The sequence below is a fragment of the Lagopus leucura genome, unplaced genomic scaffold, assembly GCF_019238085.1.
Source record: "Lagopus leucura isolate 7727_CA_CO unplaced genomic scaffold, USGS_WTPT01 Super-Scaffold_100001, whole genome shotgun sequence".
In the NCBI taxonomy this organism is placed as follows: Eukaryota; Metazoa; Chordata; class Aves; order Galliformes; family Phasianidae; genus Lagopus; species Lagopus leucura.
Genome location: NW_024962262.1, coordinates 5,024,995 through 5,040,996, shown reverse-complemented (window position 1 = coordinate 5,040,996; position 16,002 = coordinate 5,024,995). Strand labels below are relative to the sequence as shown.

Here is a 16,002-nt window from a genome sequence, read left to right as displayed (position 1 = left end):
TTCTCAAAACTGCCATAACAAAACAAGGTAAAGTAGAAGACAGTAATCATTTTAGGTAGACAGAAGATGTTGCTAAAATAATCCATAGTGGTTTTCTAAAGCAAATGGTACTGGATCATCATGGTTTTAAGCAGATTTAAAATAACTAAAAAAACTCAAAGGTTAAATTCTATTTTCACCAACTTAAGTCAGAACTTAAGTTAGTGCCAAATTAGAAAAGAGGGATTATGAAACACTAATTTAGATAGTGCAGGAAAATATTTGAAAATACTTTTTTGTGTTTTTTTTTTTAACATCTTCATTTCAAAAGGACAGTCAAATGTAATACCAATGTATTTCAAATAACTGGAAAAGTAAGAGAATTCTAAAAGCTGTAAAACTGAAGAGGATGCCCAGGTAAGAATGTTTCGCCTTGGGCCGCACAACCTTTGGCCCACCACATTATGTTACACAATGGTCATTCTAAATGCGTGCTTGTCTGAATACTAAAGAATAGCCATAACCAATTATGCAGACTAGTGAATTAAAACACTCAGGACTTACACAGACAAAAAGCTCATAGAAGCCTTTAAAAAAAAAAAAAAAAAAAAGACTTAAGAAAAGCTTGCAAGGGTACAGACAAATGAAGCCACAGAAAAAGAAGGCACATTGATTTGTACAGCCTAGAACTGTAACCAAGCAACTAATATGTTTAAAATCAAAAGCTAATATTCTGGACTTATTCCTGTACTTAAAGTTCAGATAATTAAGAGAATTACATTCCTTGGGAAAAAAAAAAAAATCTGCTGTGCAACAATTCAGCCAATTCTACACTGAAACTGGAGAAAAATGACAGAAGTGGCAGAGAGTTGAGCATAATTTGTCCACATAGTGATATACTGAAAACTCAAACAAAGCAACTGCAACAGCAAAGGACAGAATTTGCAGTATCTTATCAAAAACATGATAATTCAAACAGTTACATGAAACCTAAGATTTTTGCTGTTAAACTAGAAAACAGAGGCAGAAGATGGTCAACAATTCAGAAAATGCAAGTGGAGAAAGAAGGAGACCCTCTGAAGACACTCTCAGCCTTTAATAGAGCAACTGAGAGAGTTTCCAAGATCACAAGCATACCAACTCTGGCTACACTCTCACTACTTTCACTAAATCAATTCAATTGATGCCTATAGAACAGAACTTCTTAATTCTAAATGCATTCAGTAAGTGCTCATACACACTTGTAGTTTTGTTCTGTAGAACAGTCACCTACATATTCTTCATCATTTTACAGTGGAAGGACCTGAGAACCATACTTTAAGTGGCAGGTCATAGAAAGATTTGGCTTAGAAGGGACCTTAAAACCACCCAGCCCCAACCCCCTGCTGTGGGCTGGCTGCCACCCACCAGCTCAGGCTGCCTAGGGTCCCATTCAACCCAGCCTTGAACACTTCCATGAATGGGACATCCACAGCTTCTCTGGACAGCCTGTGCCAGTGCCTCATCACTCTCTGAGGGAAAAATTTTCTCCTAACAACTAACCTAATCTTCCATCTTTTAGTTTAAAGCCATTCCCCCTTGTCCTGTCATTATCAGGCCATGTAAAAAGTCTATCTTTTTCACAAGCTCCCTTTAAGTACTGAAAGGGAGTAATGAGATCTCCCCAGAGCCTTCTCCAAGCTGAACAAGCCCAGTTACTTAAGCCTTTGTTCATAAGAGAGGTGTCCATCTTCATAGCCCTCCTCAGGGCACACTCCAACAGCTCGGCATCCTTCCTATGCTAGGGAACCCAGGCCTAGACACACTACTGCAGGCTGGGCTCACGAGGGCAGAGTTGATAGGAACAGCTGCCTTGTTCACCCTGTTGGAATGTCTTTGCGTATTCATATTGAAGAATGAAATTTAGGCATCTACCAGTGCAGGCTGCATTATGCTGCAGAATTTCAGCAGCTGTGGTTCAGAAATCTGATGGAAATTCAGTTTGTGTTGCATTATTTAGTGTCACAGGTCAGCATCAGAAACACTGCCAGATGAGATTGACTTATTTCTACAAAACTACTTACATAAACGTTCTCACTGAAAATAGCTCTGATCTGTACAGCTAGACTCTTCAGTACAAAAGCCTATTTGCCTTCCTGCTAAGTTACAAACATGAAGTTGTAACCCAAAACTTTTTCCATTATTCAATAAATTGTTTAAATATTTACTGTAGAAAATGTAAAAATTTCCCACATACAAACTGTTTTCTAAGTACAGAAAAAAACTCTCGAGTTTCAGAGCCACCATCCAAAACAAAATAATCCAAGCAGTACAATAAAATTTTAATAATTTGTGATCAAAAATAGTAATGCTTTATCAAATTTTGAAGCTTATGTCCTAGGCCATGTTTTGATGCATGTCATATTTGTTTGTGTTGCAGCTCTTAAAGAACGCTTCTAAAAGCGTACAAGTTTTCATGTGAACTAAACCACATTTTGCTGTGCCTTGCTTCCAACAGAATAAAACATATCCCAAATACATCTATAGCATTTAGAGGATGGAATATAACCAAGTTAACTGTTCAATCTTTTCAATACTTCTCAAACACAGCAGACGACATTTTGTACCAATGAACACACAAACATGCAAAAGCCAGGAAGTAGCATTCTTAATGGCCAACAAAGTGACATTCCTGGTCCCGAAGGATATCACCCTCTGACAGTAAATTTAAATTCTATTGTTAGTTTTACATTTCGATCACCAGTAGACTTGAAAACATCAGTCTAAAGGATGAACAAGCTTTAAATTATACCGAACATTTTTACAGTTTTCCTGACAGAATCTTACTACCGAGCTTCAAGAAGAGAGTGAGTAAAAATCCTTATGCTTTCATAAGAACAAAAATAATCTATACCTAATTAATTTTCATCATTCAGCATTATGCTTAAATTCCCGACGTGCTCAGTTTTATGACAGATTTCACTTAGTTACATTAAGTTGAAGAAATAATAACAAATTTCTTCATGCTAGACTAGGCTTAAAATTTTAATTCTGAGAAAACCAGGACTTGAGAAAAACAAAATTGGTACTGAAGACTTAAATATTGTAATTCAATGAAAGAATATGAACAGAGGACTCAGAGGACATGCAATGAATTAAGATGATGTAAAAATCAAGAGAAAAACAAAAACAAGCAGCAGCCAGCACTGTGCATTATGCAAAAAGTGGAAGACTGCACCTTCCAGCTTCAGGTGCACATGTCCTACAGAGAGGCACACACAAAAATGATTCATTTTCATTTCAATCATTTTGTTTCATTCATGTTTGAAGCACTTAAAAAAAAAAAAAATCCACTAGTGGGGGGATGGAAACAATGATCTTCTGTGGGTACTAAAGGAAAATAATTCAAGAATCCTTAAAGGAGACTGAAGATGAAAGCAAAGCATACACTGAAAGAAAAGGGTCAAGAATGAAGATTCTCACCAATGCTGACAGAACAGCACAGCAGCATTGTAACTTCAGTATATGTTTTGGAGTTTTACAGATCAACAGATTTCTGTAGTCTACGACGATAACAATTTCTGTTTCACTGACTATCAATTCCAATACATATAATTTTTCTTTGCGCTCCTCTATGATGAGCTCCTAAGGCTCCAGTCCATTCATTCATAAACTAATCCTCAAAGTGCCATGAAGGAAAGAGACACCCTGTAGAACAGGAGGGATCTGAGACCAAGACATTTTAAAGGCTGAGCCCACAGAAGTAGTGGACTACCCTTTTCTCTCATTTCCAGTTCAGTTCCCACCAGCTGAGCTACAGCCCATTTCTGTGCCTGTAACATGACTCAGTTATTTCTAGTTGCACTATAAAAGCCAGCTACCTGAAGCAAAATGTAGGCAAATTTCATTTCAGAAGAATGTGCTAATGTACTTACCATGCTAGAAACTGGAAACAAGCCTTTCTGTCCTCTTTTTATGTTGTCCTTCACCTCCCAATTCATGTTGATCTGTTCTGACATCCAGAATTGCATAATCCTGTAATGGTTACAGAAAACCACCACTGAACTGTACCCAAGCTATGAGCAGGGCAGTTCTCTGCCAGCCTACTATGTGGCATAGATCTCAGAATGTTTTCTTAATTCTAAAACATGCAAAAGTGTTTTTTTTATTTTATTTTTTTTTTTTTAATGGGTAGATGTGCAATAGAAGTAGCTTCAGTCTACGCAGAGAGCATTGCAACAATCCACTCTCCAGAAGGATTCCTTGATGCCCGTGACATCAGAAAAGGACACATTCTGGAATGTCAGAGCAGCCCATCAGATGTTGGAGGTTACTAAGGACTTGAACACAAATCTCCTTGCCTCTCACTATTGAATTTGTGCAATATGCTTCCTTGTTTCAGATACTGTAACACACCACCACATTATCCACACAGTTAAATCTAAAAAATTCACCAACATTACTACCTAGATTCCAATTCCGCTCTTCAAAAGTTAGAGACAGTTTCACTAAAGCCCAACTAATTTTGATGAGTTTAGCATAGACAAAACGTGTTTGTTACACGCAATGTGTTATTTCTTTAGTAAAATACTATAGAATATTTTTAAAGAGTATTTTTAAAACTATAAACTTCTAGAAGTCTACGCTTGTGATGCAAAATACTTTTAAAATTATTTATTAAATTTTATTCAATTCAAGAAGCAAAAAAAAAAAAAAAAAAAAAAGGTGCTTAACAAATGATTTGTATAACAAAAGTTGAATCCACTCCTGCTGTTTTATACCTACTTTGATAATACAATATCCATCTCGTGGCATTGCTTTAGTATCCTAACACAGGGCAAAATATACCACTAAGGAATGGTTTTGCCTTTTGTCTTATTTATTTATTTTTAAATGCAGAACCAGGAACACCATTCATTCTGAACTCCACTTTTAAATACTGTGTTATGCTTATGTGATTGAAGTTAAAAAAAAAAAAAATGTAAACAGATCTGGATTAAAAATTCATAGCCGTGCCTGAGAAACTGTTTTATAGTACACCTTGAGAACTACCTTGTTTGGTAAACTACTCATTTTCAGACAAGCACCTCCACACCTTTAAAAACAACACTTAACATTGCACCATGAAATAGTGCCTTCCCACATCTTAAATCACACATTTAGAAGAGCAGACGTTCAATTTTGAGATGTAAATTTGCTTTCTCATCTTTAATGAAGAAAAAAAACCGCCCTCAAATAGTTGCATTCACTACATTTTAACTTTTCTACTTATGATTGCTTAGCACTCACCATCAGCCTAGATTTAGTTGGTATAATCTATATTCACACCTGCAAAATCCTCTGAACGGCTTGTTTTTTCAAAATACTGGAGAGACCAATGCAAGACGTGGATTCTGCGTGACTGTTTTTCTACTTCAGGACAATCTGAAATCTCAGTATGAAACTATTGTAGTTTACTTTTTGGGGTTGTTTTCTTTTTTTTTGTTTTTTTGCGGTGCCTATTTTTTCCTAAGGTAGTTTCACAAAGCAAATTTCTCCAATAACCACAGCTTTTTTTTTTTTTTTTTTTTTTTTTGCTATTTTTCTAGTAACATTTTAAATTTTTAACGTTATTGAGCTTTGATTTTGTAGTGACTCAGAAAACATTCATGTGAATACAAAGACTTACAACGATCAGAACAATAATGTCAAAGTAAAATTTAGTTATTCATCCACATAAAGCTTTACATGTGCTCATAATCTCATCTATAGCCTGTGTTCCACACCTTTTTCCATTCACTCTTGCCAAACGCCATTATTACTATGCAATCTCTTCCCTATTTCCTTGAGCTGAAGCATCCCTTTCTTTTTATTTCCAATGGATGTGCACAAACATACTATATAAAGTGTCAAATCTCCACAGTAAACTACGTAATTGCTCCGTAAACCTGTAAGATTTTACATTACAGTTATTTATGTAACTTTCAACATCTACTTGAAGTTTGAAAACAAATTTTCTTTCTGTCTTCTCAGGGTAAATCACACATACAGAATCACAGACTGGCTTGGAGGAATCTTGAAGATCATCTACATCCAACCTCATGCTATGGGCAGAATTGCCACCCACTAGCTCAGGCTGCCGAGGGCCCCATCCAATCTGGCCTTGAATACCTTTAGGGATGGAGCGTCCACAATTTCTCAACTCAACCTATTTCAGCATCTCTCCTAATTAAGATTGGCAGCTCTTTAGATAAACACAGGTAAATCAATCTGTCAGTCTTCTTTCACTTAAGAAAATAAGTGCTTCACTGGCTTCAACCATTCCTCTGCAGCCTTACTTGGCTCTTCTACCAATGCTTCATCATTTTCTGCCCGTGGCTCTGCTGCTTCTCTGGCAGCAAAAGGGACAAGACAAGACTTATGGCCAAGTGATCATACAAAGTAGTGTCAGCTTGCATGCAACAAACTGCTAATCATTCCCAATCTCAGTAGTAAAAAAAAGTATCCAACCACTAAGTAATGCAAAACTGGTACTGACATTACAGGGCTCCAGTGTGAGCGTCACATCAACCATAATATGACAAAGATTTAGCAAACTGATAGAAGTTTCACAGGCCACACACTCTAGTTATCAGCAAGTCTGTTGCTGATTTACCTATTTCAATCACTCAAAAACACAAAAAATAGAAAACAAACTTAAACAAAGACTTGAGTAATCATCTCTGAAAAAATCAAAAGCACCACTTCAGTGCAAAATAGTAGTAGCAGGAGTGTTATAGTTACAACTATAATAACTTTCATCTAAACCCCATCTCAAGGGACACTGAGCAGATCCTTCCCAGAAAAGAATTATTCTTCATGATCACCTCAAGGATAACCTGCTGCTTCCAAATAAGATACGCTCAAGTCCAGCTCTTGAGGAGACTCAAGAATGCAATCTAGAGTTTTCAACACAAAAGTTGAGAAACTATTTCAACCACAGATATTTACACTTTCTGATCACAACAGTTACATTCTGCACTAAAGGATTTTTGTTTCATCCTGTCAATCATTTTAACGAAAGTCACTAATTTTCACAGTGAAACTTCCTGAACCAGGAAGTAAGTGGTTGCATTTGTCTGTTTTTAAAATACATTTAATTGTTATTTTTGCTTCTCCTCCATGGATTATAACAATCAAGCAGAGAACATAAAACAGGGGCAGGTGAAGAGAATAAAATAGAATCTGAGTCACTCTCCCTAAAGGGGTCACTATGCCTGTTTGGAAAACATTTCATTCTATTCCAACCATTATTTAGAGTAACTGTTTCTAACATTTTCTAGAATTTAAAATAAAGCATCCAAAATACAGAAAAAGTGACTAGTAAAAAAAAAAAATTACCTGTAAATTGTTTTCTGTGACTCTGTTCCACCAAACCATATTGATGGGTACTCCTGTTTTACACCTGTCAGTCAGACAGCCAATAGGGTTCTTTGATTTTCTTGCTTTTGATCCCACCGGAACTATCCTCTCATCCAGCATCCCCAGTCGATACTTCCTGGGCTACGAAAAAGAAGGAGAGAAACCAGGCCACTCCTAACAACCCTCATCTAAAGCTACACTACTTTAGGTGTTACACTGTGATATCATTTCTGGATTGGTGGAATAGGAAACAATTTGCAAGTAAAATTTGTAATTTTTTCTGAGACTGTTTCCTTTCAATCCTTCCTATTTGGTTGTAATAAACATTTTAAAAAATGAGAATAAGCCACACTACTTCAGGGATTAAATATTCATATGCAAGTCTTTCCACCAAGCGTCAGCCACTGAAATATGAGTGTATATATGTATATACACACACACACATATACACACAGAAATTCAGTAAAGTAAGTTGTTTAAAAAAAAGAAAATCTGTATTTCCAACAGATACCTTCAACCACATCATAATACAGAACTCTAATTCTTCCTTTGAGATTTTTTTTTTTTAACAAAAAACAAATTATCACTGACTTCTACATGCTTCTTTTTAAGTTTAAATTTGCCGTGACTTGTCTCCTGAAGATTTCAAGAACAAAAAAAAAAACCCAACAACAACAACAACAAAAAAAACACCAACAAAAACAGGTACAACTACTGACAAGAACTCAGTGATAAAAATGTTCATGCTCAAGTTCACATTCAAAGAACTAACTTCAGCTACTACCTCTGCTTGACAAATGAAAATTACCACAACAAATGCACAGGAAACTGACTTAAACTTGAGAAAACAAAACATAACTTATGAAGTTGCAGGAGATAGTTAAGCCTTAATAGGAGTTAAACTTGTATCAGATTTATAATGATCTCTACACATGAAACTACCTAAAATGCACGAGATGAACGTTATATTCAAAACACACTGGGAAAAAAAAAAAAATGTGTTAAAGACTTTCAAGCAGGTGAAGTAGATAAGTCCTCCAAGTTTCTCTAGGCTTTCAAACCAATGTGTACCTTCTTCAATAGTAAATACAACCAGAAGAAATATTTCAGAACATATACACAAACAAAATCTTGGTCTAAATATATGTATTAGAGCAAAAATTAGACTGAATTGCAGAGGCTGGTTTGTTTTTCTTCTGCTTTTTGACATAAAAGTGCAACTATCACCATCTAGATACATCTTTTCATTAATGAAAGCTTAACTTACCTTTATTCAGGTACCTACTTCATCTAGCAACTTAGAAATCTTAGGAAGAAGTACCTTGGTAATGCATTTCAAAAACAGTTTTTCAGGAAACAAGATGACATTTTAATTGGAAAAGATTCCTCACTCACATACAAATTGAACACGGGCTGCTCTGGAAGTAATGCCTCTTACATTATTACACTGGTCCACAACATCAGAGGCTGATGATGTTGGCTTGGCAGTAAAACCTTCCCATTAATATTCCATTACATTTTGTTACCGTGCAACAGACGGCAGCAGAGGAGTAGTCTGACAAAACAGCATAGAACATGGAAGAGCATATGAAGCAAACGTGTGTCACTGAATTCCTCCATGTGGAAAAAATGGCACACACTGACATTCTCTGATGCTTGTTCAATGCTTATGGAGACCAAACAGGAGACAAGAGCTCAGTGAAATGATGAGTGGTGCATTTTAGAAGCGATGATGACACAAAAGACGTGCCCCATTCCAGATGGCCATGCAGATCTTTTTTATTTTTTTTATTATTTTTTTTAATTTTTAAAAAAGCACACCATGCTCTTGATTCATGACTGAGAAAAATATGTATCTAATGATAGTGACTATGCTAAGACAGTGTTTTGTAGCTAAAAATTTGCTCTATCAGATGGTGTTATCATGCTCTTTGTATCTGTTGTAATTTTCATGGAAGCAAATAGGATGCATTACTTTCAGAGCAACCTAAATAAAATACAGGACATGACTAGCATGAAATGGCTGAAAACCCAAAATCAATCTACTGGTTTAATTCTCTGCAGCTTTTTGGGCTGAAAGCTTTGGAAAGAATTAATGCTGTGACAAGTCACTAGTAGCTCATTTGCCCATAAAAGAACAAGAAGCCTAACACTGACCACGAGCTACAAAGGCAATAAACTGAATAAAGATCAAGTTAATCAACTTCCATAACGATTAAGACAATTTAATTTCAGTTACAATAAGAAATTTGGTAAATTGTGATGGGTAGGTACAACCTCCTCTCATAATTCAAATGTAAACTGATCACAGTAGAGCTAAACATAGGTTGTTTATGGGGAGGATCACTCCACTGTTGAACAACTTACCATCTTAGTAATTAAAAGAAGACTAGTAATGTCTTGAATGGTAGAAGTTCTAACGTCTGAGAAAGTAGATATACAAATAATAATGAACTTTAGAGGGAGGTTAGAGTGTAGTATGTTATTTTCTTAGCATGGCTTTTGGAAATAATAGCATCATGAAGGAAATCTCCTGACGTTTACACCACAGATTCCCCATCTCTCTTGATGTTCTCTCAAGTGCAAGGCACTGTCTGATCCAGACTTTAGGACTACAATCCAGTGCTCCATCGCATTCCTATTCACAAATGGTTTATTGCTAAGAAGTCAAAAAAAGTGATCTATAAATGTTTGGAAAAGGCAAACCAAAACAAAAGAGGAACTGAGCCAATGGGGAAGAAGATTATTTCCTTTTCAATGAAATTCAGATTCCTGGCAACAGAATGAAACTGGCTTTGAAGGAACACGTTAGGAGACCGAGAGAGAAACAACAGTTAATTCTATGCCATAGAGCAATATTAAGCAAATGTGAGCTCTCACACTGCCAGTTCACAGCCTTACTGAAAAAAAAAAAAAAAAAAAAAAAAAGGGTGACTGGATGAGATGAAATTGAAGATTGCTTTCATTATCCATTACAAAACATTATCAGAAGATTACAAGGCCGGTATTTCATTGTTAAGACAGAAAGACATTAAATGATGGACAGTACAGCATTAACATTTGGAAAAAAAACTGTTTGCACTGAAATCATTCTAAATTATAATGATTTTCAGTAAGAACAATTGCATCTGAATCTGAAACTCAATCTGAGCTTACGTAAGAGTAGAAAACAAACTGTCTGCCAAAAGGAGAGATTCTATAGAAATGAAAGAACAAGAGACTGAGCAGTTTGGAAAAGAGCATCAAGTTTTCTATATCCCTGCCTCCTACACTGGACAATTAATAAAGCAGAAACAGAGCACTGCACCTTAGCATCTGCACCACATGCACTGATCATTTCTGAACTGATACATCTATCTGAAAAACAGAGGCATAACCATCTATACAAACATTCTCAATTCATTGGCATGGAAACAACTCTTTTGGAAAGTTAGAAAAGAAACTGCACTTTTGTCTTTCATAAACTTCTTCTGTAATGTAAAATACAAACAAATCTGTTCAACCATACAAATGAAGAGATATTTCAGCACTTTTTTTTCTTTTAGGAAGGTGGCTATAGCATTTGAATACCTAATCTCTAAGCATATATTTCTCAAACTAGTTTGCAGTTCTCAAGATGGTTACACATTCCAAAAGAGTTGCAAAAGGTCAATAAAACATCACCCTTGCTTAAAAATAAAAAATAAGGTAACATTTCATGTTGTAGTTTAAGAGGAAAAAACAACAGAGTCAAATTATTACAAGGCAATACTCAAAGAGTTCAGTTCCTCCTGGGCACAGAAGCAAGTAGTAGTAGTAATTTCTGGTTGCAAGTGTTTACTTGAGGAAGGGAACGGCTAAGTACATCTAATTGCTAGCAACACCTTGGGTCCCCAGGGTGAGAAGGGTAAGCATTTTTAACCACAGCTAATAATTACAGTCCTTGCCCTGTAATACCAAGCTGTTGCCAGCAATTAATGACAGAAAGCTATTGGTTCTCATGATTAGAGGGAAGGGAAAGATCTACTGGGAAAGATAAACCCCCAAAGTCTTAGAAACATTACACTTAGAAACATTACTACTCTAAAACCAATAAGAACCTGTATAGCATTCTTCGCATCAGAGCACTACTACAGATGAGTAACTTAATTAACCCACGCTAGAAAATTTTCCTCAAGTCAGCTTAATTACTCGCCTCCCATTCATTCAAAATGAAGCCTGGAAACGTGTTCAGCAGGTCTATTTTCTTCCTACAATCTGCTGCAACAAAGCTAAGCCTCACCCCTAGTTTCTCCCGTTTCACAAAGAAAAGGCAAGTAATGTGTGGTAGGTAATGTCACACTTCCTCCTTCCAGTTCACGAGTTGTATACACCAATGTTATGAAGCTATCCTACAGAACAAGAGAACTAAAGAAAAGGCTTAGTAAGATTCAAACTATAAAGACTCCTCCCGTCTAACAATTTTAATGTAATATTTAAGTCTGGATAACAGCATATCAAACTAAACAATTTCAAAGTTATGAACTATTGAAGATATGCAGTTAAATTACTCAGGATCACTCATGTTCCAAACAATGTGGGTTTTTTTTGCTTAAGAAATGCACTTATCTATGATGAACTTTAAACATTAGATTCACAAGACAATTTCTGCATTAAAAAATACACAGTTTAGCACACAAACATGTGAGCAGGCCACAGTGTTTTAAAACTGTGAATAATCCAAGCTCTGGTAAGTCTACATGCATATACTAAAGCCAACACTCATTCTTCTCTATCTCAAGATGAATCAAGTAGCGCTACTTTAAATTAACACATTTTAAAAGTTATTGCAGTAGCATTAACCAGGATTCATCTGTTGTACAGAGAGTTGATTCGTGTCTTGTGTACAAACACGCACTATCCAACAGGAAAGTCTGAGTGTACTATATCTTAATTTTGCAATAACATGAAGACAATAAGAAATATGAGATTTTCATTTCAAATGTTGACTTACTTTGTAAGAGCTTTTTTGTTTCTTTTTAAGAAAATGTTACTGGAAAGTAGACCATTAAAAAGATTAAACATTCAGCTTTTGTGCTAGACTACTGAAACTGAACAAGCATTTATATATTCTTTCTTAAAGAATAAGAGCATGAAAGCTAACCATAAACCAACTCCTCTGTAGAGTTTGCAAAGGACTCCAATCTGTGATTCTGTGACTCCTGAACAGCTAGCTCAGGAGCTAGCTTTGTCCTTCCTTCCAGAAGCTCTCATCAGGGGTATTTTCACCCAACAACCATAACATGAGAAGTAAGTCCTACAAAGTATTACATCTGAACATTAGGCTACTTTTAGCAACCACACCTAGAAGATGTGCAAGCTGGTAATAAGAGAAGCTGCCTTACCATTACTTCGTAAGCCTTGCAGCTAGTATTGCTACAAGTCCTTTATGTGGTTTAGAATTTTGCTAAGCAAGACACTCTCTCCACTTCCTATTTCATTACAATTTCTCCATTGGCACGCAAGACAGCCTACACTTGTTTTCCTTATCTCAACATCTGAAGGCTGAAACTTTTTTTTTTTTTTTTTTTTTTATTATAAAAACAACAAAAAAAAAAAAAAAAAAGATTTTCGATCTAAAAGCTGAAACTCAGTGTCTGGTTGGTGACTTTTTCTTGTATGTTTAAAAAATTTGGAAGTATTTAACACTGAAAATGTTTGCATTTTCTCCTCCTCGCTTTTTTTTTTTTTTTAATTGTTCATAAAACCTTGACCTTTGCAGGGGACAGAACTTCAAACCAGTCGAAAAGTGTCATGAAAAGATAGTAAACAAATAAAATAAATATTCTTCTGCTCAAAGAAAATCAAAATGTGCAGCATGGCATGGAAACAACTCTTACTCCACAGCAATATATTTAATCATTGCAACGTGTAAATCCTGTTTCAACCAAACTTGAAGGTAAAAGCTCCAACAGACTGGGTGCTACACCAAGTACTTTAATCCACAGCAAAGGAAAACTTTTGAGGAGTGCCTACTAAACACAGTGTATTTCAGGAGTATGTAAGCTGACATGACATGAAAATCATGAGAAGTTCAGCAGGAACTATGGAAAAATCGACAAATTTTAGTCATGACTCAAATTTTGCAGACTAATTAGGCTGAGTAAGGTGTGAAACAAAAACAGCTGAAAGCTAGCACACATGACAAAGTTCCCTGCTAAGAAATTAAAACCATCTGATTAACTGAAATGAGCTGGCTTTCCTTTGCTACAGAAAATACTTCTACGTGAAAAAGACTTGCCAGAGTACCACCATCTCAAAATACAGTTCACAACTAAAAGGACAGGGAAAAGGACTAAAGACTTTGATGCAGCTTTATTTACTAACCATATGTTTTGTATATTTTTCTCAGCTGCTTTAAGTGTTTCTATACTATAAATTTAAGAAATTTTCAGTTAATTTACTGCAAATCACTCTTGGTAGTCTACATGAATCTTAACATAGAAAGACTCAAAAGTGTGTAAAAGTAAACAAAAGCACACTGCTTAAGTTAAATTTGTAATCTGTGAGGAGCACCTGACAAAGTCTAGATGGCTAACAGAAAAAAAATGCTTAAAAACAGAAAGTGAGGGTAGCTTCGAAATATGAGATGTCTGTGAGTCCACACAGTATATCTGACCCACTTAGACATAAAACCCAAACCAGCAAAGCTGTTGTTAATGTAGTTCTTTAAGGTTACGCTATTAATTCATCTTACTCTGCTCTTTTCCTTCAAGGTGGCTCAGCAATAGGGTGAGGAAACGAAATCATAAGAACTCATCAATATAAGCAGCATTAAGCATTCCTAAAATAAAGTGCCTCAATAACAAGGGTTCTCACATGATAATCACTAATCCTCACACACAACCCAAAGTAAGCGAACTCAGTATCACATTTCTGAGTGTGACTTAGGTAGTATATACTAAGACAACAACATTATGCAGAACAATTTCAGTAAGCTATAGTTCCAAAGGAAACAGCAAAGCAGGTCAGACATCACACCCTTAAAACATCTTCGATAGAGAACTACCTGCAAATATTTATTATTTTTCTTTACATCACAACCTGCTCTTCTATATTCCTCCAACGCTAAGTTCAGCCTAGGTGCACTATGAGGTGTGCAGCCAAAATTCTGCAGTTCACAACACAGTGACATAAGGTAGCATTTGGCAATGACCTCTGTTACTCAGAATATGCTTCATGTCTTTGAAGTGGTATTCAAGAGACCATGAAACATGGAACAATCTTCATTAAAAGTAAATAAAGCAAAACCAAACACAGCATGCTTATCTCTTCAATGAGCACCACTGAATAATATACAAATGTAGTAAAAAGAAGTATCAAGATAGAGTTGGAGAAAAAAATACAGCTTCCCAAATGGTAACAAAACTAGATGGAGGGAAGAACACTCTGAGATACAGTTTAGATCTTATCAATTTGTATTCTAGGGGACCTGGAGTTATTTAATTTTATTTTTTTTTCCCTCTAAAGAGAGAAACTCTCCTAACACTCCTTAAGAAGAGTTTGCATTTATGTAGACCAGCCTTACAGGAAGTCTTTTTTGCTTCAAAACTTTGCTCTCTGAGTATTTGTTACTTCTGATCAAAGTATACAAATAAAGAAGCCCCCACCTGCCATGGATCCCTAGAAGGAACACCAAATAGCAGTCTGTTCTGAAAGAACTTCAGTCCAAATCATCTCTCCTACACTTTCCATTCTAATCTAGTTTGGAGTCTGTTAGTCTTGGCTTGTAGTCAGCTAAAACTAGTGGAAGGAGTTCTAAAAAAATTCTGCAAAACACATACAATTAACATTACAATTGCACTGAAGTACAATTCACTGCAGCAAACCAGCTCTCTCCTTGCAGCTTGGGAACTAACAGCAATCCCCACATTAAGGGCTCTCCTCCTCTAGGTGTTCAGAATCATTACACAAAATGGAAATAAACCAGCGTCAGCAACTTTTCTGAAGAGTTCAGTTTCCATGAGGATTGAAGGTATGTAAGAAAATAAAATGTACATAAACAAATTTTTTTATTATCCTATAAGGCCGACCAGTGACTAGCAGTACAACTCTTTAGTCCAGATTGGTAGTAACAGTCTCAGAACAAATTTAAGCAAAAAAATTCATTGCATATTTTTGATCTTTTCATGTATCAAATGGCCATTCCCTCAGCACCAGGTTCTCATCAGGTATGTTGCGTGTATTTTTATTTTTACCAGAACCAAAATGAATGCAAACAAGTTTTCCAACTCATTCCAAGATTATTTCCAGGTTTATAGGAGAACATTTTTCTAGATAAAAATCAAAATTCAATTTTGGAAAAAAAAAAAAAAAAAAAAACCCAAGAACTTCACATTCAAAATGCTATTATTTTTTTTTTTTCCCCCAAACACAACACATATTTGAATAAAAAACAAAATAAGAAGTGTGACATTGTTATTCTCAGGAAAGAGGGTTAGTCTGTCACTAACTCTAGCTGTTGTTCCATGCTTCACAAATCCTATTTGTGCATTGTAAGTTAATACTTACCTGAAAATCTCTTATAGGAAATTCACTTTAAGGTTGCTTGTCTTACTGCATGTAGAGTTATAACAACCGGACAGTAAATCCAGCAGGGTTTACAGTTGACAGAACCTCCATCAAGGCTCCATCTATAGAAATACT

At 35.7% G+C, this 16,002-nt stretch overlaps 1 protein-coding gene across 6 annotated transcripts in view; it reads right to left on the bottom strand.

Moving 5' to 3' along the window:
- PAN3 (poly(A) specific ribonuclease subunit PAN3) overlaps positions 1-16,002 on the bottom strand; it is a 76,570-nt gene that overhangs the window by 34,159 nt on the left and 26,409 nt on the right. For all 6 annotated transcript variants that reach the window (XR_006178094.1, XM_042867044.1, XM_042867046.1 and 3 more), the window contains one exon: positions 7,318-7,479. Coding sequence is in view for 5 of the 6 variants with exons in the window: in XM_042867044.1 (XP_042722978.1) it covers positions 7,318-7,479 (162 nt within the window). In the remaining variant the exon portion in view is untranslated. The remainder of the gene's footprint in view (positions 1-7,317; positions 7,480-16,002) is intronic.